General features: G+C 37.8%; 1 protein-coding gene across 2 annotated transcripts in view; it reads right to left on the bottom strand.

Annotated features, from left to right (window-relative positions):
* PDE1A (phosphodiesterase 1A) overlaps nucleotides 1–25,214 on the bottom strand; it is a 218,950-nt gene that overhangs the window by 156,532 nt on the left and 37,204 nt on the right. For both annotated transcript variants that reach the window (XM_021398637.1, XM_021398636.1), the window contains exon 3: nucleotides 3,262–3,375. In XM_021398637.1, the coding sequence (XP_021254312.1) occupies nucleotides 3,262–3,365 (104 nt within the window). In that variant the 5' untranslated portion in view covers nucleotides 3,366–3,375. The remainder of the gene's footprint in view (nucleotides 1–3,261; nucleotides 3,376–25,214) is intronic.

Genomic DNA, 25,214 nt, shown 5'->3' with positions numbered 1-25,214 from the left:
AAGTACGAAGCAGTAGAAGCTTGCAGTCTGCGTATTGAAAATGTCTTAATTCAAAGACCAGAAGCTCGAGTCAAGTGTACACAATTTCTTTTCATAAGTAAGTCTTGTTACAGTGTGCTTGTGTTTTATATACTCACACATCAATAAACTTAGTACCAATGCTAAGATCAATTAACTTCAAATTAATCTCTCCTCTGCCAGAGAAGTTCCTCATTTGCAGCAGTGCTCCAGTTTCTGCTGCTGTTTCAGTATGAAAAGATTTGGATTTTGACTTACAGTGCAGAAGGCAGAACTTGGCTCTAAGGCCACACAGACCAGGTAGAAGCTGGGTATGGATTCTCTGTTATTCTAAATATCCAAGTATTTACTGCAGGACATAAGAAGAGCAGTAGATTATTGGTTTGCATGGAACTTGCTAGAGTAGAAACTATGTAGAAAGGCTTTTCCATCTAAGGTCATTCACATTCCCCAGTTTTCTCATTGGTTACTCATATGCAGATTTCTCATTCTTTGAAAATTGTATTCAATTCAACTACCTTAAACAACAGGCTGCATTTACAAAATAAACAAAAAATAAAAGTAAAATGTGATTTTAAAAAAAAAGACCTATGGGTTTAAATGTATATGGAATTCTGCATACAAATCTTTATTTAAAAGTAGATTATGTAAAAAGCTGACGTGTTAAAGTGAAATACTATTTTAAGAAAGGGCCTACTGTGTATCTTTTAAACACTAACTAGGCAGTTACCTAAATGAAATCTAATGATCTTTCAGAAGCAATGACCTGCTTGCAAGAAGACAATTAGAACTCTCAACTGACAAAGTATAGTAGACTGTACTTTGTACTCTAATCAGCTGGACTAGAGCAAGAACAGATTCAGCCCCATAATTCACTCTACATCTTGACTAGAGTGTAGAAATATTGCTATAAGGGTCTAATTTACCTTCACACATACTCCGTTTCACTAAAAGTTCTCTCTCTAAGACAAAACAGTTCTCCTGACAATTTATAAAGGAATTCTTCCCAAATGAGATTATCAGCATTGGTTCTACTTATCTGTCCATCTTTCCTCCTACATAAAACATGCATATCTCTGCACCAGCAAAATTAATCCTTTTCCTTAATGTCTGATATTTAAACTACAAATTCAATATAGAGATTTGTTCTAAAAAATTCAGTTCTTTGAACTTTTCCCGTCAGAACATTGACTGGTCAGTGATTTCCTTTTGACTAGGGAATAACTAAAATCATTGGGAAGTCTGAGAAATACTCAGCTGAGCATTTATGTAATAATATAACCCATTTTTTTAAATACAAGTATTTTAGCGCTGCCTTGCCGTCGTAACCGTCATAAGAAAGACAGTTTTCAAGTACGTGAGCTTTGTTTGATTTTGATACACTACAAACTCCAACCATTGTTTTAATTACTCCTAAAGAAGCCTGAACCTTATTTCATGGAGCTGTTTTACTAAATATTGCTACTGTTTAGTTATTTGCTTTTGTTTGTTTAATGGAACAATTCTGTAAAAACATTTCAGCCCAAGAAACACCACTCTTACCCTGGTGGTAATAGAGAATATGCAAAATGAACAAAAGCAGCAGATTAGACCCCACATAAATAGCAGCCTGCACAAATTGATGGAGGTCTCTGCAGGAAAGGTTGAGAGGGAATCTTACAACTTTGTAAGTTCCTGAAGTGTGGGAGTCAAATTGATGGAGGCAGATTCTTTTTAGTGGAGAGCAACTGCAGAACAAGTGGCAACAGGCAGAAACTGGAACACAGGAAGTTCCATACTAACACAAGAAAGAAATTCTTTTCTGTCAGAGTGACACAGAGCTGGACCAGGCTGCTCAGAGAGGTTGTGAAGTCTCCTTCTACGGAGACATTAAAGACCCATCTGGATGCCTACCTGTGTGACCTATGTAGGGTACCTGCTTTAGCAGGGGGGATGGACTCAGTGATCTCTGGAGGTCCCTTCCAAACCCTGCAAATCTGTGATTCTGTGCTTCTGTGTGTGAAACTCAAAGTCAAGATGTGTGCCATCAGGCAAAATATTTACTCTGCTAGGTACGCTTTGAGGTTTCTAGGGCTAACATGTTTGCCAAAAAAGGATAATATTAAACAGTTGATGAATGATAGAGATGATAGAATTCACAGCACATATTCAGAAGCATATAAAAAACAAGTTCTGACAAATTCCTGACCACAACTGAAAAGTTGCTTTCCTCAGATGCAAACAAACTTTCTTGTGAAAGAAAGCAGATGGCAGAAACTCCTTTTCCGACAGTCAGCTCAAATCTCTACTCAATGCACAGGAGAAATGGGTAGAGCCTCAGCCAATGCATTCAACACTTAGCACTCAAAGTGATGCAGCGATTTCAGTCAAACTTTTTTCTTCAACAGCTGAAAGACTGTATAGTAACTGTGGCATACCTTTAGAAACTCAATATTTCAAATCCTTCTAGCTAAAATGAGTGTCCTTTCATCACTTCTAAAGCAAAACTCATAACGTGTCTGTTTCTTTGTAACATCATGACATCAGCTTTCAGAGAAAAAAAAACAGACAAGTACATGAAAGAGGTGTTGAAATTTAAGGTGTTTAGAATGTACTAGTTTACTTTCTCTCTGACATGTTGCGGACATTTGTTTACTGATCACTTACACCAAAAGTCTACACTGAAATTTTCATGAGCATAGTGAATTATACATTGCAGGTGCATGGTGGTCCCTTCAAACAGTCCTTTAATCAGTTTTTGGCATTGTTAAGCACCAAAATAACTGACAAAAACAAAAAACAAAAACAGGGACATAGCATCCTCCTAATAACTAGGTATCTTTTAACATAGACTTCTTTGCATTCTCAAAAGGCAAAGTACTGATACTTCCTATGGAACTGCAGTAATATACTTACCTACATATATTGGCAGGAATGATGGAACAGCTCCAGCAATGCTGATTCTGAAGATAACATTCAAAAAAACACATCAGAGCTAAGTGAGTGTAAACATGAAAGGACTTACCTGCATTTCAATTTGGATAACTAGTCATCTGTCTTTTAAATGAGGTGGCTGAACCTTACACAGCATCCAATATTAATCTAAGTACCATGATACAAGACAGTGATGTATTGTATTATGAGAGCAAATACTATTCACAGCTTAGGGATAATTCTCCCATTTCCTAATTAGTCATTTTAACGAACAGATGAAAACAGTCTTTCCCAAGGAACAGAACAAAAGCCAAGGAGGGAAGTACTCACATTCCTTTGAGCCGTTGCCACATTTTCTCTGCATGTCCTCCTATCTGATACTTTATAGAGGTGCTTTCCAATTCCCGAGTTGTTTCCGTTGCTCGAGCCCCCATCGTTACTGTCCTACAGTGATACAGTTATAGTCAGGCTCAGCAGCAAGTAAAAGCATTCCTCAGTCCACTACAAATGTCAGAAGATCCACGCATGTTAGACAGTAGCAGCTTTCACATCAAAACACATCAGAATTACAAGAGCTGAGGGATGATTCTGCCTGAATCGCTACTCACTTGGGTAGAAAAATCCACTCTTCCCCCCCACACCAGCACAGAGCAGTACACAGCTCCTCTGACCTCACGAGTCTAATCCATACGCGTGAGCCAGCTACTACACTACCGACTGCCTGCACAGGCTTCTTCCTCACGCTCTTTGCCTGCAGTAGGAATATGCACAGAAGCACAAAAGATTCCTTAAAATGGACTATAATGCATTGCCATGCAGGATAAATGTGAATGGTTTTAACAATCCAGAAGGAAAGAAAGAAAAGCTTCTGCTCTGCAGGTTGGAGAAACAGGCTGCAATAGGAAAGCAGATGGTAGGAGCCAGTATCAGCCACATCACCCTATAAAGAGTGCATGTTCAAATGCCAGCGCTTTCTTCTCTTTAGTTGATCCTGAATTGATTCTTAAGGAGTAAATATCTACCAGCTTCTTGAGAAGAAAATGACCGACTAACACTAAGTCGGCAGTGAAGTATAAATCCCTGCAGAAGAGAAATTAAAGAGCTCTACAGGTTGTTACTGAAGGAGTATGCTGTAATGATGACTATTCACCTTCTCCTAGCAACTCCACACAGTAGGTTGCTGTCAGTTTAACTGGTGGGAAATGCAGCAGCTGCAAGACAGCCTGCTCAGCAAATCCTGCGGGACAGCACCGCGTGTATGTCTGCCAGCAAAACTATTAAGTGCAGGCAAACAGCACAGGGGTTGAGGACTAAAAGGTATGCCAGCCACACAGCACATTGCCAGGGCTGCCTTTCAAGTGCAGAGCTAAGCACCTGGGTGTACAGCCAACACTGGGTTTTGGAGAGGGCAAAGGAGAGGATTTCCTTGCTTGCCCAGCCGCAGACCTGGCTTTGTAGAGTGCCTCCTGTACTGTGTAAACAGCACTGCGGTGAATCAGAAACAATCTTCATTTCTGAAGCAAAAGCCAAATAATCAAATATTTCACAGTCTTCTGTCAGAGATTGTGTTTGTTTCAGTAAGAGCTGTGCAAGAAGCCAGGTGAGAGGGGGAGTGCCAAGTGGCAGACATTGTGCCTGCTGTCACCAGCTGTTGGTGTCACCCAGCCAGGAAAGGGGCACTGAGTTGGGACAGATCACTGTAAACCAGGGTTCTCAGATGTCAATTCGAATGAGCCTAAGGTAGGAGATGCATATCCCAGTATGGCTTTAATTAGAAAACTTTATCTGTATTAAATTTTACAAAGATGTCAGCTGACAAGAGGTTACCATCTGATGCAATTGGCAGAAAAAGGTAAAGCATTAAGCACTGAGGATCTTACAGAAAAATAAAGAAGAGGCTCACTGCTTTGAAAAAATCCTAGCACTCCTCAGAAATTTCTTAACAATTTACTTTCTCCAGGATGAATTTCTCCTGCACAAGTTACAGATTTAAAATATCCTCTGTTGTAGTTATAAAACAGTATGAGATGCATCTGTTATGCAATGATCTCAGGTGGATAACTAAACACTGCATTTCATTTACTTTTCTTGTTTTAACACATGCACAATTTTAAAATGGTCTTATTTTGGTGACTTTCACAGAATTATTCCTGACTCAAACATATAATCATCATTCCTATAAACTTTACTAGCCATGTCCAAAAAACACTCATGGGATGAGAAATCTCTCTTAAAATTTTCAAACAGTATCATAAAACAACAGTGAAGATGCAAACAACTGTTTTTTTCAGAAACTGAAAAGCATTTACTTGGTTAAAAAGGCAGCAGTATCTCTGAAACTTCTCTGAGGAACCACTTAGAAACTTCCCAGCTTTCCACTCCTGTAGTGCATGGAGTCCTACTAAGGTTGGGAAGAGTGTAAAGATCTCTCCAAGGAATAACTAATGAGAACTCTCACACTGATCTGGGTTCTTCCCTCTGGTAACTCCCAAACCTCTGAGGCAACGCAAAGAAAACAAGTATTTATAGAAACCACATCAACCTCCAGGGACAGAGGGGAATTTTAAGGGCCTAATTTTTCTCATAAAGTATTCCCTGCTCTTGTCAAAATCTATGATGAAAAAAAGTAGTGCATGTAATTTGTTCTATCCCCACTCCCCAAGAAAACAAGCACTTGAAAATATATTGCTTTGATTTACTGGAGAGAAGAATCATCAGCAGGTAACATCCCTCCTGAAGGAATAAACCACCCAAACAACACTGCTGTGAGCAGAGATACACCTGTGAACTTCACCAGAACCACACAAAGGGAACCAGGCACACCTTGCTCCCTGTGAGCCCATACTGATGAAACAGCAGAAAGCCCTGCAACAGAATCACCTGACCAGGCTCTGAAAATGAAAGAAACAGCGGGAAACACATAGAAAGAGTCATTAGAAAACCAAGAAAACCAAGGAAGTAGCCCAAGCAAGTGTTCTGTGTGCTCTTAAGGAGAAAGAAACAAACCATTTAAAAACAAAAAATAGGTATGCTATTTGCGTAGGTATGCTGGAAATGTGAGCAAATCGATCCTCATGGAGGCATGAGGAAACTAAGAATAGCTGCAGCAGCAGCAGCAGCTCCCCACAGGCTCACGAGGCAGCACAGGGCAGGAGTTTGCTGCTGGAAGAAAGGGCAACCAAAACTACCCCTGTGCAACAAGGGAAGCAGGGAAGGAACTACAGCTGGCCTGACTTGCTCAGAAATACACGTCTGTTGTACAAACTGGTGTAAAGGGGATCCAGAGTACTGAACAAGAAGCAGGTATTTTTAGGAAGTCAAGTCAACCAGAAAGATAACACCTGAGATGGTAAATCATATTAATTTGTTTTTCTCCAGCTATTTCCTGTACTTACTCTGTTCTGCTCCTGCCCTAGCTAACCTGGTATTTGTGTTACAGTCCCAGCAAGTTGTTATTGCAGTCCTTCTTCCTCCTATAGAAATATAATCTTCATTTACCAGGTTTTTTTTACTTTTATTTTTAATTTGCTGCTTAATATTTCTGGACTAAAATGAACAGCTTCAGTTATTCAGCATGAAGTCATGTTAAAATAAGGTAAGTATTGATTTTCACTCTCAGTTGAGGCAAAATATAACTCCCTATTCCAGTTTGTCAGAAAGGAACCTATGCTTCATGGTAACATATTCTAAGCTCTTTTTTTTTTCCATCCAAAAATGTTTCACATCAGTAGGAATAAACATCAGTGCAAAGCAATTAGTTTAAAATATACTCACTAGTAAAAGACAATTTGATTGGCTTTCCAGTATCGAATACTAAGAGACCTTTACTATTATGCCAGAATCACGCAGTTAGTATGAAAACAACCTACGTCAAAGCTGGGAAAATGTTGCAGCTAACCTAATGAGAGATTGGCTACGGAAGCAAGAAAGGGCTGTGCAGGTTCTGATGAGGAGAATTAGAGCTTTATTTTAAATAAACCCCTTGCTTCTGGAGAGAAGTTAAATATACTGTTTTATTTATATCACATGGCATTTGCAGGACAACCAGGGGATCAGGCCCAGCCAGCATGGGTTCATGAAGGGCAAGTCCTGCTTGACCAACCTGATCTCCTTCTATGATCGAGTGACCTGTCTGGTGGATGAGGGAAAGGCTGTTGATGTGGTCTACCTAGACTTCGGCAAAGCCTTTGACACTGTCTCCCACAGTATTCTTCTGGAGAAGCTGGCAGCCCATGGCTTGGACAGGTACACAGCTGGCTGGAGGCCCGGGCTCAGAGAATGGTGGTGAATGGAGTTAAATCCAGCTGGTGACCGGTCACAAGTGGTGTTCCCCAGGGGTCAGTGTTGGGGCCTGCTCTCTTCAATATCTTTACTGATGACCTGGCTGAGGGCATTGAGTTCACCCTCAGTAAGTTTGCAGACGACACCAAGCTTGCAGGAAGTGTCGATCTGCCTGGGGGTAGCAAGGCCCTACAGAGTGATCTGGACAGGCTGGATCTCTGGGCTGAAGCCACTGAGATGAGGTTCAACAAGACCAAGTGCCAGGTCCTGCACTTTGGCCACAACAACCCCAGGCGACACTGCAGGCTTAGGGCAGAGTGGCTGGAAGACTGTGTGGAGGAAACCGACCTGGGGGTATTGGTCGATGCTCAGCTGTCAGGGGGTATTGGTCGATGCTCAGCTGTCAGTGGCCAAGAAGGCCAATGGCATCCTGGCTTGTATCAGAAATAGTGTTGCCAGCAGGAGTAGGGAAATCATTGTCCCTCTGTACTCAGCACTGGTGAGGCCGCACCTCAAGTACTGTGTTCAGTTTTGGGCCCCTCACTGCAAGAAAGAGATTGAAGCCCGGGAACATGTTCAGAGGAGGACGACGAAGCTGGTGAGGGGTCTGGAGCATAGGCCGTATGAGAAGCGGCTGAGGGAGCTGCGGTTGTTCATCCTGGAGAAGAGGAGGCTCAGGGAGACTTTATTGCTCTATATAATGACCTGAACGGAGGTTGTAGTGAGCTGGGGTCGGCCTCTTCTCTCTTGTAACTAGTGACAGGACGAGAAGGAATGGCCTAAAGTTGGGGAGATTCAGGCTGGACGTTAGGAAATACTGCTTTTCTGAAAGAGTGGTCAGGCACTGGAATGGGCTGCCCAGGGAGGTGGTGGAGTCACCAACCCTGAAGCTGTTCAAGAAACGTTTAGACATTGTGTTGAGGAACATGGTTTAGCGGGGTTATACTGGTGGTAGGTGGATGGTTGGACTGGATGGTCTTGTAGGTCTTTTCCAACCTTGGTGATTCTATGATTTGAAATTATCTTCACAACCCATAGATGGAGAATAAGGAATAACGAGAGGCCTGCAGGTGACTTGCCAGGTTAACATGCATTCCTCCAGATCTGATAGCACAATCGTCCCCGTGGAGGAGCTGCAGAAGGGCTATGAACCAATTAAGAAATGTGAAAACATCAAAAGGAAAAAAAGAAAAATACTTTTTAAGTAGACACAGGTGGTACTGGACCTGATTGGATTTATATGCTGAATGCCCTGCCTTCTCAACTAGCAATCACTGATACGTATTTCATTGAGGCAAATAAAGCATTCCACTTCTTTCTTTGCTGGGTGAGAGGTAGAGATCAGTACCATTACAAGTCAGGAAGTTAATTACTGAGGAACTGAATGCCAGTGGGCTCGAGTGTGCCATGGTAACATGGTAGGACAGGGATCTCATTGCTCAATCCTTGCCCTAGCACAGAGGACTGGCTTGCCACACAGTGCTTGCAGTGTCTCCTTCCAGCTGTCTGCTACACCCGCATTTGCAATGTCCAATCTCCTTCTTCACAAGCAGCGTCTAGCTTTGTTGTTGTGCCCAACAGTGTTCATTGTTAACCAGAAAGAAGCATAGTGGAGGAAAAAGAAGTATCTATTCTTACTAAAATCAAAGGACTTGACTTAAATACATAGGTCTTCAACAATTTGGCAGTGGTAAAATACGGATATTACAGTAATATTGTCTCCATAGAATACGTTAATAAAATTAGCAGTCTTACATAATTGATGGATAGCAATTTGAGAGATTCACACATACGGCCTACACAGTGCATTGGCATCAATTCAATTAAGTAGGTAAAAGCTGGGATTAATACAGGTGAATAATTATTAACAATGATTAGATGACCTAAAAAAAAGAGAGCCAACAAGGAGAATTTCCCTTTTTTTTTTAAAGTATCTTTTGCTATGTCTGATTTACTGTATTTGGGGCTTCAACACTGCTCAGCTGCCAGTTGCATGCTACATCCAGCTGCAGGCATATGAGAACTAGTCAGTAGAAATTCACTGGTTAACTTAAGCTGAAACATAACTTTGATACGTGGGAAACAAACTGGATGTCTGAATGAAAGTGGATGGAAAGTACAGAATAGTTATGAGGTCTTCCTTGCTATGATTTCATCATAATTTTTCAGTATTTAGTTGTAAGACTTTAAGAAATGAGAGGCTGTGGTTACCTTGCCCAAAACACATGACTAGAGAACCACTGAAGACTAAAGGTTTTCAAAATATGAACACCCTGGTTTGTAGTAGCATCAAGCTGAAGTTTAGATACATTCATGTACATGAGAATTGTTCATGAAAAAAGAACTAACTTCTAAGAATTGCTCAAGAAGCAGTTTGGCTGAAAAATGAGTATGTTGATTTTTGGAAAAAAAGTAAGAAGAAAGAAACCATTCTAAAACTGGCAGCACTGGAGAAATAAGACACACGGATTGAAATAAACTGTCACATCAAAGATAATGGTTTGCTTCACGATAACATGAGATTGCTACTTTTCAATGGCAAAGAGGGCAAGACTGCCCACATAGTGTAGAATCAACAGCTGTAGAATAAATATTAATGTACTGGATTATTTGTGCTCCTAACAGAGGACACTGTGTTTTATTAAATTTCACATATTTTTGATCTCCTATTTCGAAGTATTCATGGAGCCTCTATAATTTTGATAATCACATATCAAAGAGGTAGTGGTAAGATACAAGTCTTTTAACACAAAAGCTGTGGTTGACTGTGGAAAACTAACTGCCAAGTTATTGGCATGGGCGTACAACTCGGGAAGAGAGAGGGAACAGAATAAAAGGCAAAAGGAGAAAGGAAAACTGGATTTGACAGAACATCTGCCAGTTTGTCCCACAGAACCACATAGGAGGCAAAGAAAATAACTAGCTCATGGTGCAAGATTTGTGTAGACAAAGCCAGCATGTAGTAAAGTTGTCTCAGCTAACTGTTGTCTAGAGAAATTATTTCAAACACTCAACAACTACTCAACAAAGAAAATTGTTCACTTCAGATATATGTTTCTTCCACAAGGACCATAGCAACAAGAAAATGTCTCTTGATATTTATAAAAGACTACAATGAAACAGATGCCAACAGAGGAAAAAAAAAAATCTCAAACCAAAAATTGAATTTAGGGAATCTACCCTTACCGGAGCTGCATTATTAAATGTGGAACTATACATCATGGAGCAATGGCAAAGACTAAAAGCATAAATTATTATAAAAAGGATTAGGTAATACATTAAGTGCAAGTCCAATGACAGCTGTTAAACAAAATGGTTCAGATGCAACATCCAGCTTATAATGCCTACAAACTGCCGAATGTCGTAAGTTAAAAAAGCGTATCAGAGAAGGATCGCTTTAAGTACCTCCTCTTTGTTATATTCCTTTTCTGAGTATTTTCTCCTGACCATCATTGGAAACAGAATACTAAGTGAGAGAAGCGTGGTATTTCTTATGTCTTTATTCAATGCAAAAGTGCTTCTTACGATATATAAAAATATTTTTCATTCATTTTAACATTTTAAAAAAATTGTATCTGTAGAAGCAGTGGTTTTCTCCCTTGATTTATGAAGAAGGAATCTTACATAACAGCTTTTCAAAATGCCTTCTGCTGCAGTTAACAAGAAGATGGAGTCATTGGTACTGTATACATGTGCTAGAAATGTAAATATAGAGAGAGTGTCTAATAAAGAACCAAGAATATGTTCCCTACATCCTTCAACCTGACCTGGATGATATAATATATAGTACAAAATGACAGGAGATACATAGGATATCTGAGAAAAACAGCAAATTCAACCTTTATTTTCAAAGCTTCCAATCACTTTAGAATCACTTAGATTTAGAATTAGTCTGTTCAGAATCTCTGTACTTAAGAGACTCGCTACATAACTTGAAAACTAAGCACTGCTGAAATCAGAAGCATCTTTTGTTAGCATATTCTGAATTTTAATCTTAATTCCAGCAAGATGGAATCCAGCTTTTGGCTTTTAAACATGTTAACAGATGAGTGGAGTATTCAACTGATGGTAAAAACTGGCAGCACATTTAAACATTAGTTCAACAGTCTAGCATGCAACAAGATTAATGACAAGAGCAAAACTCACTGACAGTCAGATGTTTAGTATCACTTAACTGTGTTTAATATCACTGGAACAGGCAAGTTCAACCAAAGTGTAAAGGTAAGGTTTAGGGAAGTTTTAATGTTGCACTGGCAAAACATCCCTCTGACAGGTTTTTCATATCGACCCATGATTTGGTATTAATATCCTTGAATACAGTTCCCAGTCAAAAAATATGAGAGAAATATGTTAATTCAAACCAAAACCACAAGTAACAAAATGAGTTTTTAAAAATAAACTGTTTGTTTCTTACTTAAGTATTAGAATGACAGATTCTAAAAGCATAATTAATTATCTACTTTACTAATTCATGCTTTATTGAGCCTTGAACAAGAGGATATTAAATGTCTGTTGAAAGACTGCCCGTTGGCAGAGGTCAGCACAGCTACTCCCACCTGCAGGTTGAATCCCAAGGCCAGGGAGCCACTGAACCACACTGAACTCCAATGGTGTCACTAGAGGAGCAGCACAAGAGTGACAAGTTGACAACTTCTGTAAGGGGTGTACAACCAAAGGAGCTTTGTGTACCCAGAAAGAGCTGTAACTCCTCCACCACAATCTGTTCTCATTGCAATGTTTCTGTACCTGGCATTATCCTACAGCCACTTTGGTGGCATGGGAAGGGAAAGCCACCATTACTGCAGCTCTTACCACGCCCACTGTCTTAGCACAACTACTGACATTGATGCTGGTGGAGTCACACTCGTGACAGGGACTTACACAAAAAAAAAAAAGTGTAAAAGAAGAGTAAGACCTATTAATCTGAGCTCATAGGATCCTTTCTGGGGATATCTTACTCTATTTCTCTTTGTTTGTTAACTTATTATTAGAATCTAAGTTGCCATTTTCTTGAATGTGCTTCCTGCCTTTATTCATCTCCATCAGTGTAATTTCTGAATATTTTTACCACATGTAAACATTTGTAAGCCTCCTACTGATTAAAAAAAATGCCTGGAGGTCAATTCTGATGGAACCTTTGTCAAACTGGCAGACAGGGAGAAGTGAACTAACTCTGCTGCTGTGTTCAAAAACATAAAAATCTTAAATAGAACCATGAGACAGTTGCCCTTGAAACAGAGCATAGACTGAGCATAAACCAAGCACGGATGTATCAGCTTACAGATGTGAAAAAAAAGCTGAAAAGTTTCTGCTTGATCTGACATGCCTACCTGACCAGGTCAGGGCTCTCCCTGCTCCACAAGGTCCCCCTGCTGCCATAAAAAAGGGCAAATTTCAGGATTTAAGCACAGAATGCAGGAAATGTTTGGGAGATCTCAGGTGAACACAGCTGCCCAGTTTTAATGTGTATGCAAATTAAAGTCCAAAGGTGGACAAGAATAAAGAATAGCACAAGTATAGATAATTGTAAGTAAAGAATAGAGTTAGCATAAAAAAAAAAAAAGGATACAATAATTGTAGTTTGGTAAGATACAGTGCTTTTTTATGTATGTTGTATGCTAATACTAAAAATATTCAATCATTCTCAATATTAGTTAGGATAGACAAAGCACTAATTAGATGAATTTATAACAAACGCAGTCCAGGTTAGAAATGCAGAAACATTCCCTAGCTGTGAAAGTCAAACACTGGAGCTGGACATCCAGGTTGACAATGAATTTTTTTTCACTAAAGCTTGAGAAAAGATCAGGCAAAATATGAAATCAGAAAAGTAGATGGCCCCTTGTATATTCTTCTTTTTCTTTTTTTTATTTTGAAAGTATGTGTTTTAATTAGCTTGAGCTGAGATTTTCCAAAATATCCTATGAAAAAAAGAAGATAGCGAAAGATCCCACAAAGAAGCAATGGGATAGCACATTATAAGCACGCAAACACTCAGCTACTCAGAAAAATTCTCACCACTAGTAAAATCAAATTTCCAATTCCACTAACAAAATGCAGTCATTTTCTTATAAAAAGTGGAAACTGACTATCCAGAAATGTCCTATAGATAGCACTAAGTATAAATGCATGGTTTTTTTATCTGAAAAGTGTATGGTTTCACCCAGCCAGGTGCATCGCTGCACACCGATTAGCACACTAATTTTACTTCCACAAGCAATAATACTGGTGAAGCATATATTTACAAAACACTGATTTTTTTTTATTTCAAAGCTTACAATAATATGTAATAGTACGAAAGAACCCAACATGTTTCTACATTGTTTGTGTTTAATTATTCTTTTGTATAAAAAACTTGCCCCTTATTTCCAAGTGCCTTAGCTCCAATTCCCAACAATAGCATCTTTATTCCATTTTCCTTCTTTTTTTTTTATACATCCTCTGTACAACACATTCCTTCCTTCTTTTTCATACCTACAGATCATTTTCCATTTATGTTATCTTGTTCATAAACCAAACAAGATGGAGTTCTTAAATCTGGAGCAAAAAGGTTTATTTGTAGCTCTTACAAGATCAAAACAATTGCCAGTGTTGAAGTAACTCCATTGTGAAATCAGTGTCCCAGATGAGCTCTCCAAAAGTTCTATTTTCTGTGCTGCCACAGCTGTTTTCTGTGAAGTATCTTCATTGGTCATCAGAAAGACGAAATGGGCTTTTTCTCTGTTTGTCTGGTTTGTTGTTTTTTTTATATAGTATTTGTTAACAAAAGCATCATATATTTGATAGCTGCCAATATTGATGAGCTCATCAATCAGATTATCTATGTATGTGAGTTTTAATAAAAGATGAGTAAGAGCTGAAGAAAAAGCTTTTTCGTATTTAAAATCAGTAGGCTGGGTGTACATGTAAGAAAAACAAACAAACAAAAAAACAGTAAAAGAATCCAGGGGACTGGTGATTTATCTATAGTTCAGAATTATTTGAAGCATCTTTATACTGTTAACCACTTTTTAGTATTTGATGCTTAAATGGACGTTAATTGGGATGACCTGATTATCATCAATGCAAAGGACAATTTAGAAATGGAAATCAAACCTGACATACTGTTTTTCCCCTGATAAAAGAATGACATTACTTATTCTGAGAATTCCAAAATTCTGAATTTGGGGAATATTTCCATAATTACAAATATAAATTAAAAAAAAAAAAGTCAACTGTTTCTCTCTCTGTTTACTCTAACAAAACAGATAGTTCTCCCAGAACATCTCCTGGTGATGCGGCCTTCTTTGTTGCTTTTTCTGGTTTTCTTTTTAGCAATGCTGTGTATTAGGATACGAAAAGTATTTGCTATATTATGAGTATTTGCTATTTTGTGATGGAAAAATGAATGGAGGAAAATATGACATGTATTAAGTCTTATTTTAACATCAACATTCAATATAGGTTCCTATAGGCATGAACAAAATATTACCAATCCACGTGCAACATTTTTAGTCTGGTACAAGATTTTAGTTAATGTAAATTTTTATTTCAGGCTAAAAAATCTTTCATTAAATGCAGTCTGCCTGAAGATTAACTGGTCTTCCTCAAGATTATATGTCCTCCTCAAAGATTTGAAGGAAAGCCAGTAATTATTAGTCAAAACAAATCTACTTTTCTGGTATTGTGTGTATAATCAGCGTGTTTATAAAAGTGGTCCAAGTAGTTTACAATGTTTAAATTATCTCGGTGAACTTTATGGAAGTAGTTTGTATTTACATATGCAGTATGTTTTTCATTTACCTTTCACATAGAGCGAAACTTCGGTGAGCCCATATCGGTTTTAATGAATCTGTAAGGTGTTCTGCTTTGGGATTTTGCTTGAGAAAGTGATCACCCAACTCAGACAGTTCCTCCATCTGGATAAGGCCTGACTCAGCTCTTACTGAGGTCTTCCTGAAGCACTTTTCTTTCCAAGGCTGATGCCTGTGTTCAATACACAAATCACAGAGGACGCCTTCCAACCATGCAGCCCTCTGCACCACGCGGGCCCTTGCCCAGGGGCCATGTGCAGCAAGGCCTCAGGGCTGCAGTGCCATGGAGGACCTGGCCTCTGTCATGGGGCAGGAATTTTATGCAACAGGAAATATCTACTGTGATCCTATTCTGAAGTAAAGCTATTACATTTTGATATGTGAAAACAGAAAAAATGTGCTCCAGTGATTATTTTTTTCACTTTTTATAAAAGCATCTTGACCTAGGCTTGGACAACACAACCTGCAGAGGACCCTGTCAACTACAACTGGGGCTCTGGAATTCTACCACTTGGCAAAGCACTGTCACCATGGATAAATCTGCATTAGCAAAAGCTGTGCTTTGCTCTGCTGTAAGTTGGCAATTCATATTTCCAATTACTTAGAAGTTACTTTAAAGAAGTACTTGAAATCTGCACATTTCACGTTCTCTCCAATAGCAGGATGTAGACTATATAATTTACTTGCAGAATTCATTGCTGCAGGATGCCATTGATTCAATTATGTCATTGAGATATTTAGCAGATTAAACATAAATAATAATGACACTGTTATTAATATAACAATGGATAAAAATAAAAAGGCTAGCAATTTTCAGGCTTTGGATCATAAGCATATCACCAGATGGAAAAAAAACAGAATTATCTCATTATAAAGATAGAAAATCTTGGCCAGGTATATTTAATATACACAATACTATCATAGAGAGAGAAAATGGAATTACGTAACTATCTTGCTATGTCTTATATACTGTTTTCACTATTAAATATTTGAAGAACTATTTTGTATTTTTTATCTCTGAACATAAGTACTAGACAATACCTCATGTCAGTAATTATTTCTCTGCCTTCCTTTTCTCATTACTTATATATATATATATAAAAGAATTATAGCAGTATGCAGAAGACAAAAAATATTGGGTGTCTTACTACTCACAAATTGTTGCTGAAATGCATGCATCTATAAAATCCATGGTTTTGTATGCAAAGGTACTACAAAATAGATTTTAAATGTAATATTCAAAAGCTCAAAACATTACAGCTCATTCAGCCTAAACAAAGGTGAAAAACATTAAAAGGCCAAAGTCTGGAAGAATTATCTGCTGTGTTTTAAAAACACATTTAAAATGAAGAGACCTTAGCAAATTTAATCTGCTACAGCTGACATCATTACTGGGCATTGATTCAAATTCCAAATTTAATTTCAGTGAAGCCTTAGTAAAAGTAATGCCTTCTGCAGATTCAGAGCCATCTGACTGACATTATCTGCTGATGACAATAAAAAATTACTTAACCAAATACAGTTTCTGTAAATAGTTCTTAAAATTAAGGATAGATTAAATGTATGTTGAACTGGCTAGGTACAAGATCTTAGGCCATTGGGTGTTCCTTGCTGTTATCACGGTTTATGCACTTCAAAGTAAGTATCAGCACAGATTTGAGTTCTTCTAAATACACTTTTAGTTCTAGACATACATATGCTGTGTGTCACAATTCAATTACTTCTGATATACTGAGATGGTGAAAGTGTACTTTCTACTGCAGAAAAATGTATGGTATGGTGAGCAAAGCACAGAAGAGAGGATGGAAAAATCCATGCTGAAGAATACTTCTGGCATGCCCAACCTTTATGACATTTAGCAAGGTTTCACATTTGTGACAATAGTAAAAGGATGATTACAAGTCATTTTATTTATTTGACTTTTTATGGTAGATATCAAAGTGTACTTTCGTCATCACTGTTATTGACTTTGCAAAACTGTCAGGAAAATGCCTGAGTTGAACACTTCTCAGTAAATTTTTATATTCCAATTTTGCTCAGAAAATATATCTAAAAGTACACTTGGCAGAGCACTCTGTAATCTCACAAAAGACCACATTGGAATTTCTGCAGATTGACAGAGCTCCAAGCATATATATTTACATATGCAAAAAATATTACTTGCATGAAAAAACAATTATATTTGTTCATACAGACTGGAATTTATTGAAATCAATTAATACTAACTTACACAATAGCTCAGTAATCTCTATTTGTGCACATTTGTATTGCTCACAGGATTTCTATTAATAAAACATATCTGAGCATAAACGCTTTTTGGTTGCAATAAAACATCCACATAGTCTATGTTTCTTTAAAAAAAAAAAAATTAAAGCTATGAAAAGCAAACCCATAAAAGTGCTAGCAGATATTAAAACCCTTCTCCATTCCCTTCTCATTTCCCCAACTCCTTACTTCAAAGAAAAACCAAGGCAAAGAAAGGAGCTATTTTTCTGGAAATGTTTTTCTATGCATTAGACTAAAAGTTTAGATGCAGTGCAAAAAAAATTTTTGCTACTTCAACCAGAAAATCAGGTTATTCAGCATTGCCCATGGCATTCAGGCCAATTACTGAAAAAAGACAATGCTCATCAGAGAAAAGTCTTCTCACATATGTTTTCTTAATTTTGCCCTCCTAATCAATAAATATCTTCACATTAATCATAAAATCCACATAGACAAAAAGGATCATCGAGTCCAACCCCAGCAATTACATTTCTGTTTGTAAGAACATCACAATAGACTGTGCAATACAAAACAGTATTTTAGAAAAAAGATCTGTGAATGTTGCAATAATAGATACACTTTGCTTTAACAAAGTTGGTGAACTTGGTTAAAATGAGTGCTGGGAGGGCAAATGCAGTTGTTACTTGTTTCAGCAGAATAAATGACATCTCTCAACACTGCTTCACACAACTACTAGCAGATAAAAACAGTTACTCCAACACAGCAGATATTTCCTAAGCAAGCTAGAGCTACTATTTTGATTTTTTTTAATTTTCCCATTACCCTTGTTAAGTCTTCATCCATCACATCCTAATAAAGAAAAGTGGGGAAATTTTCCTCAGTTATGAACTTTGCCAACGGCAGTAATAAGGAGAAGGAGATGGGAGATAGATGTTTTAGATTTCCTCAAGAGATCAGGAAGGCTAGGAAGCTCTCAATGATAGCTCAGACTGAGTTACTTGCAAGCCTGATCTACTTGTTCAGAACTATTTAAATTGCGCTATAGTCTTTGCTGAAGGCAAATGAACCCCAGAAAGTCTTCTTCCAAATTATTTTTTCAGATAACAAAGCCCAACCACCTCAAATATGAAAATGTTCTGCTTTAAAAGTTGTGGACTGAAAGCTGCAAGGATTTAAAAGACAACAACACCCACCTTGTACAAGTTTGCCAAATACGGTTTTCTTGGCAGATAGAAACATGCAAAGCAGTGTTTTGTTACTTAATGAAATCCAGGACAGAGCCAAAGGGACACAATAGTAGGCCATAAATGGACAAGTTCACCAAGGCCATTATGGTTCACTTTACCCCCATCTGAAATTCAGAGCTTGTTCATACACTGTTGACACACAGTTTACATAAAGGACCTTAAGTTAATAAAGTCGGCCCTTTTAAGACCCATTCTAATGTTTTTTCATATCACTCATTGTAGGCTAAAGCTTATTATTTTAATCCAAATCTTAATGATTGTGAGATATTTGGTAGCCAAAAAAACTCAGGCAAATGTCGAAGATTATAGCATGTGATACATTACAGCATTGCATTTGGCACTGGTGTACATATCAAATAAATGTGGCCTTCCTAAGTCAAAAAAAATCATAAAGATAAATCATTTTAATCCAGACTTTCTGATTATTCCTATACTCCACCTGTTCTTAATAGCTAGTATTTTGTGCACTAAGCAGAATGCTTTTGCTGGAAATTTTTAAATTATACAACATCACAAGTTTCTCATAATCTAAGAGTATTTCCCAAAGTGCTTTTTTTCAGATTATGTAAGATTTCAGCCATGTGGATAAAAACTACAGCTTAGGAAAAATTTTTTGCAGTGCAACAAAACAACACAAAAAAAAACCAGTGCAAGGTTTACATTCTCAACAGTCTTGCTGCAGATTCAGTGTAAGTACAAATAAAGCTAATACAAAGTCAGGATAAGTCCATGGCATACCACAGAATATCTGTAGACATGGTGAGGAGCTCAAATTGAAAAGAAACAAAGGAGAAGTAAATTGTCAATGACAAAGAAAACAAGCAATGGGTGACAAAACCAAAATACTCATCACTCTAATCACAGTAATGCAGAGAAAATTTTTACCCATAATCTGTTCACTGCCAGTCACTACATAAATTGCCTTTGAAATTCTAGAAATAACATGGAGTCAAGTAAAAAAAGAGTTCCCCAATGAAGAATTTATGCTCTTCCAATAGCTTCTAACTAGACTTGGCATTTTCCTTAAAAGCTAAGAATATGCATCAAGGATAATAATGATGAACTTACAAGACTGACAGTCATGTAAAGAAATTAAATCTTGGCATTTTATCCTCCTATTACTTACATTATATTGTCCTTCTCATATATGTACATGTAGGACTTAATCATACAGAAAAGAGTTATTGGGATCCAAGCTAAGAATCTATTTGCTGAATAAAAAGAGTAAACAGGAGAATACATTTGAAAAACAATATTTTGGATTTTTAATTAACTGATAAAGAAAACATCTTGAAAACTTGCATAAATTACACACTGAATTTCAGAAAAGCAAATTATGTAAACTGTAACTACGGTTCTACTTCATTAAAGTATTTAAGTGAATAATTTGAAATCCATGAATATCTATTTGACGATGTTCAAGCAGACAAATGCCTGTTTAAAGTCTGAATATACAGTTTGAAGAGCTGATGCAGGAGGGCAGCTCTGCCTACAGTGGCTGTTTGAAGGCAACTGCTAAGAGTGCAACAAGCAGGCTGGTGTGGGTACTGTTGTTTGCGAACACTACCAGGTAAACAAAATGCTGAATTTTTGTTAGTTTCTCTTAAAAAAAAAAAAAAGAAAGGAAGTCCAGAACTTCGGAGGCAGCTGTTGGTGGTACAGCAGTAGCGGCTGAGCCTTCCCACCAGTATCCCATTACATTTTGTTGCCATGTGACAGATGGCAGCAGAGGGGCAGTCTGACAAAATGACGTCTGACATGAAAGTTCTTATGAAGCAAAGGTGTGTCACTGAATTGCTCTGTGAGGAGAAAATGCCACCCACTGACATTCATCAATGCTTGCTGAATGTTTATGGAGACCAAACAGTGGATATGAGCACAGTGAGGTGGTGGGTGGTGCATTTCAGTAGCAGCAACAGCGATGTGAAAGACAAGCCACATTCCAGACAGCCATGCAGAACTGTCACACCACAAGATGAAGAGCATCTCTATCAGCTCATCTGCATGAATCAGCAGAGTACAACCAGAGAACTGTGTACAGAGCAGAATGTCAGCTTCAGTGCGTTGGAAACAATGGTGGCAACCCTGGATTATCACAAAGTTTGTGCCAGGTGGGTCCCACAAGTGCTCATACAGGAACAGAAAGAATACCATGTGCAATTTTGTCAGGATATATTGAACCAATACAAGGCTGAAGGTGGCAGTTTACTGTATTGTATTATTACTGGTGACAAGATATGGTATCACAAGTATGAGGCAGAAATCAAAATAGCAGTCCATGGAGTGCCAACATGTGAATTGCCCATCATAGAAAAAGTTCAAGATGCAGTCCATAGTGGGTAAAGTGATGTGCACTGTGTTTTGGGATAGGAAAGGGGTGATCCTTCTGTATTTGCTGGAACTGGGAAAAACTGTAAACTCTGACTGCTACATGGTGTCTATGACTACTAAGCTGAAGGCTTAACCCAAAGTCAGGGCAGAGAAGAAGACAACCTTTCTCTTGCAACACAATGATGCCAGGCCCTATACCAATTTGAAGGCAGTGGAGCGCATTGCCAATCTTGGCTGGACTGTTCCACCACAGCCACCATATAATCCAGATTTGGCATTTTCTGACCTCCATATGTCCAGGCTGATGAAAGATGGACTGTGTAGGAAGCATTTTCTTAACATCATCATCACAGCAGCTGTGAAACAGTGGGTCACTTCCACTGGCGCAGATTTTTGTAAGTGAGCCATGCAGGCTCTTGTTCATCACCAGTGAAAATGCATAGCTAATGGTGGTGACTATGTTGAAAAACTGCATTTTGTAGCCAAGATTTTCTTCTATTAAATAATGTAATTGTGCTCTTTGTAGGCGTTGTACTTTCCATGGAATAAATAGGAGACATTACTTACGGAGTATATACATACATTAGTTCAAGCCATTAGTGGTCTGGGTCCTTAGCTAAACCTTGGATCATGGGGAGTACTGATCATATAAATCCCACTGAAGATGTTTTCTATTACCCAAAGTCATTAAGACTGAGTGCTATACATCTTCTTGTTTTGTTTTTCTACAAAAATATTCAAAAAAAGTCATCCGGTTTTTTTCACAAAGAGCTTAAAACTGCAAAGAAAGACACATGAGAGAAACCCTCAGAGCTAAATATTACAGTAAAGCTTGGAAAATATTCAAGGCACCTTTACTCTACAGAAGGCCTTTCAAATTCAAAGATACTAAGTGAAATGTGTTACAGACCAGCAATGGGACACTGATATTCCTATTTATTTTAACTGAACAGTTGCCAGTCTTTCCTTCTTCCTTATCTACAGTCTTATTTATGTGAATGAATCCAGTCTTCATGCTTTCCAAATACTAATACAGCACTAGAAAAGTTCCATAAATTTGGCCTTTACAACAGCAAATTCATCATATTGAAAATGTTCTTAGATATAATATCTCCCTTATTTAGTCTTCAAGGAAGACCACAGATGGAGATATCATTTGCTCACACTATTTCAGAGAAGACTATTTAATAGTCAACATGTTGGAACACTGTTCAATTGGCTGAAGAAAAGTAGATTTTAAAAGTTGCAGTGGTTAAACATAAAAGAGGTTCCTTTTCCTTAAAATGCAGTATGGAAGTTCTAAGAACGTGCAGACCAAAACCATAAAAGATTCAGTTACAACTGAAGCATAACCATCTGTATGAGCACCCTAAAGTTGTATTATCTGCTTACAATCACATTACAAATACACTGCTGAGGTTTAATGAGAGTAAAAATTTAATACTTTCCTGACAAGTGCAAACTGAACAAGTGGGTGCATCTACCAAGTGATGACATGATACTGTAGGAAGTAACGGAAAAGAAGGGAAAGCTATTTGCTTTGTGTACAATACACAAAAATGTAACTTGAATGGGCACTTATCCCATCCCCTCTTTAACAATGAATCCTCAAGGCAAAGCTAAAATGAACTTTTATACCAAACAAACCATTAGATTTTTTTCTACTAGTAAAAGTACTTAGGCACCATTTAACTATTGTGCAAGAAAAGCAATCTGAAAAAAAGAAAATAAATCCTTGTACCATAAACAGCTGCACACAGCAAAACTTAAACAAGCAAGCATAAACAATAAAATATTATAAGTCAGTGCATTCTATGTTCCCTTTTCCACCTACTTGCAGACAACTACCTATCTGGGAAATAAAGACAGAAACAGCTAACGTTGCATTTTAAAGGATGTTTATGTAACAGGTCACTGGTATTTTGAGGGTTGATTATCTATTGGTTTTTGTATGAATATACATTTATTTGAATTGGTGCAAGATGTAGCTTTCTGTAAACACAAACTCAAAGCCAGTCCTAAAAATTACTTACACTCAGTCAAGTAATCCCAAAAAGTCTACCCATAATCTGCAATAATTTCAATTGCATTTTTTTGCTGTATTATGTACAAAGGCATGTTCTGCTCAAGCCCATTATTTTTAAGTCCATTTTCCATTGTGATGCATAGTATAGAATTATAATATTTCTTATTTTCAGTTGGCTTATTCTATCACTTAGCCATTCAAACCACTCCTACACATCTCAAAGTATTCACTCTGGTGCACAGAAACAAAGGTGTGAAAAAATCTGTGGCAATGAGGAAAATTTAAAAGCAGTACATGGCATTCTTTCTGCATCAGCTTACATTCAAGAGAACATGGAAGACTATTCCTCTTTATTTTCAGTAGCCTTTTTTAATATTACTAAATCAAATGATTTTGTAAATGAACTTTGATTTTGGACACTAACCACACAAATGAAATTCCAAGTTGAACAATTCTTTATTCTCATATATTTGTTTTCTTGCATCTTTCTTCCCTTGATAAAAGGATGGGTTGGGGGAAAAAATGCCTTTGGGGCTAGAATTACTAACGCCAGGAAACTTCCTAAAACTGTTTCTTGTTGGCCATCACTTTTTAGCCAGGAAAATAATGTGTGAAAGAAAAAGAGAAGAGCAACACGCACATGCTTCCTTCAGCTCTGCAGCAGGAAGCCAGGCAGAAGACAAAGTTACACACAGAGGATTTTCAGGAAAATAAAACAGTGACAAATTTGTTGCAATAGTGTTTATTATTCCCATATAGTAATTTTAATTTCCTTTAAAATGTGTCTGGGGGTCATTAGTTAATGCATATTATTTCAATCTTGTATTAGGATGTCTCCTTAATTAGTATACAGCAACTCACATAAGCAGCAATGAGGGAGAAACGAATTCTAAAAAAAAGCAATGATGAATGAATATAATTTGCAAAAACAATTTGTGACTGAAATGCAGTTAAAACCAACCTGCTTGTTCTTAGCCAGTTTACATTCCTCTCCTTATTACAAATTAAGAGCTACTTAATCTCAGTCATGGCAGCCTACAGCTTCTCATGAGGTGAGTGGAGGGGCAGCGCAGATCTCTGCTCTCTAATGACAACAGGACTCAAGGGAATGGCATGGAGCTGCGCCAGGGGAGGGTCAGGTTGGGGATTAGGAAAAGCTAATTCACCAGAGGGTGGTCGGCACTGGCACGGGCTCCCCAGGGCAGTGGTCATGGCCCCAAGCTGCCAGAGTGCAAGAAGCATTTGGACAATGCTCAGACATGAGGTTTGGGTTTCAGGTGGTTCTGGGTGGAGCCAGGAGTTGGGCTTGATGATCCTTATGGGTTCCCTCCAACTCTGGATATTCTGTGATTCTATTATTCTAAATAATTTAAAATAAAAGGGATTTCGCCTTTTTGCTTTACAACATTAGTGTTCTACATGTTCTACACGCCACTCACGGCTACAGGGCAATGCCCCAAGTTTTGCTGTGATGACATCTGCTATGATTTCTAAAACTGCTAAACCATTTTCCCTGAGAACTCCTCAGGCATAAAAGCTATTTTCCACAATTTGTTTCCATAGATACAGCACATTTTTTTATTAATCGGATTGAAAGATTGAAAATTACTAAGCAAATACATCATCAGAAACTAGTTAATATTCCATGCTGTGTCTGTTTAAACAGGGTCCCATCCTGATCTTATTTAGTTTTGGACAGCTAAGGCGGAGTGGAATAGGATGAGGTGACCCTTTCTAAATGGAGATTTTGACATTCTGGTTCAAGACAGAAGCAGCGGACAGTTATCACTTAAGATCGTGACTGCTGATCACACTGAAAAATTTAAACAATTTCTGCTTAAAGAGGAAAAAAAGCTGTCAGAGGGACCAAATTAAAGCATCATTTCATCCAAGTATCTGACTAAATTCAATTTTAATCCCAGAAATCTAAACAGATAGACATGAAACAGCAGAGGGGAAAGGGATCTGTCATTCCATCAAGTTAAATGGAACAGCTCTGGAAATACACATCCAAAGTAAAGGCTGCAGCATCTTTTGCAGAGTCAGTGATTTGGGTTTTTTACTCTATCTGAGTAGGATAGTGAAGCAAAACAGATGGGCTAATAATTATTACTGGCCTAAAGCTGCTGCATTAGCTTTCTAGGGCAGGCAAATTCAACCCTAAAACTTCAGAACATACACTGAAGTATCTGAAAAATTTTCAAGAGATGGGAAGAGTCAGAAGTACTCAGAACTCACAGGTATTTTAAAATAAAAAAGCTTTTTTAAAATCACTTCCACAAATAATTTCTCTCTCTCTCTCTCTTTCCCTTACCTTCCCCAAACAACTGAACTAGTAGTATTATCTCAAGAATATTTGCAGCAAGTTGAAGAAATAGA

Source organism: Numida meleagris, chromosome 5 (genome assembly GCF_002078875.1).
Source record: "Numida meleagris isolate 19003 breed g44 Domestic line chromosome 5, NumMel1.0, whole genome shotgun sequence".
NCBI classification, from domain to species: domain Eukaryota; kingdom Metazoa; phylum Chordata; class Aves; order Galliformes; family Numididae; genus Numida; species Numida meleagris.
Note: the sequence above shows the minus strand (reverse complement) of the source record. Positions and strands in the feature narration are given on the sequence as shown.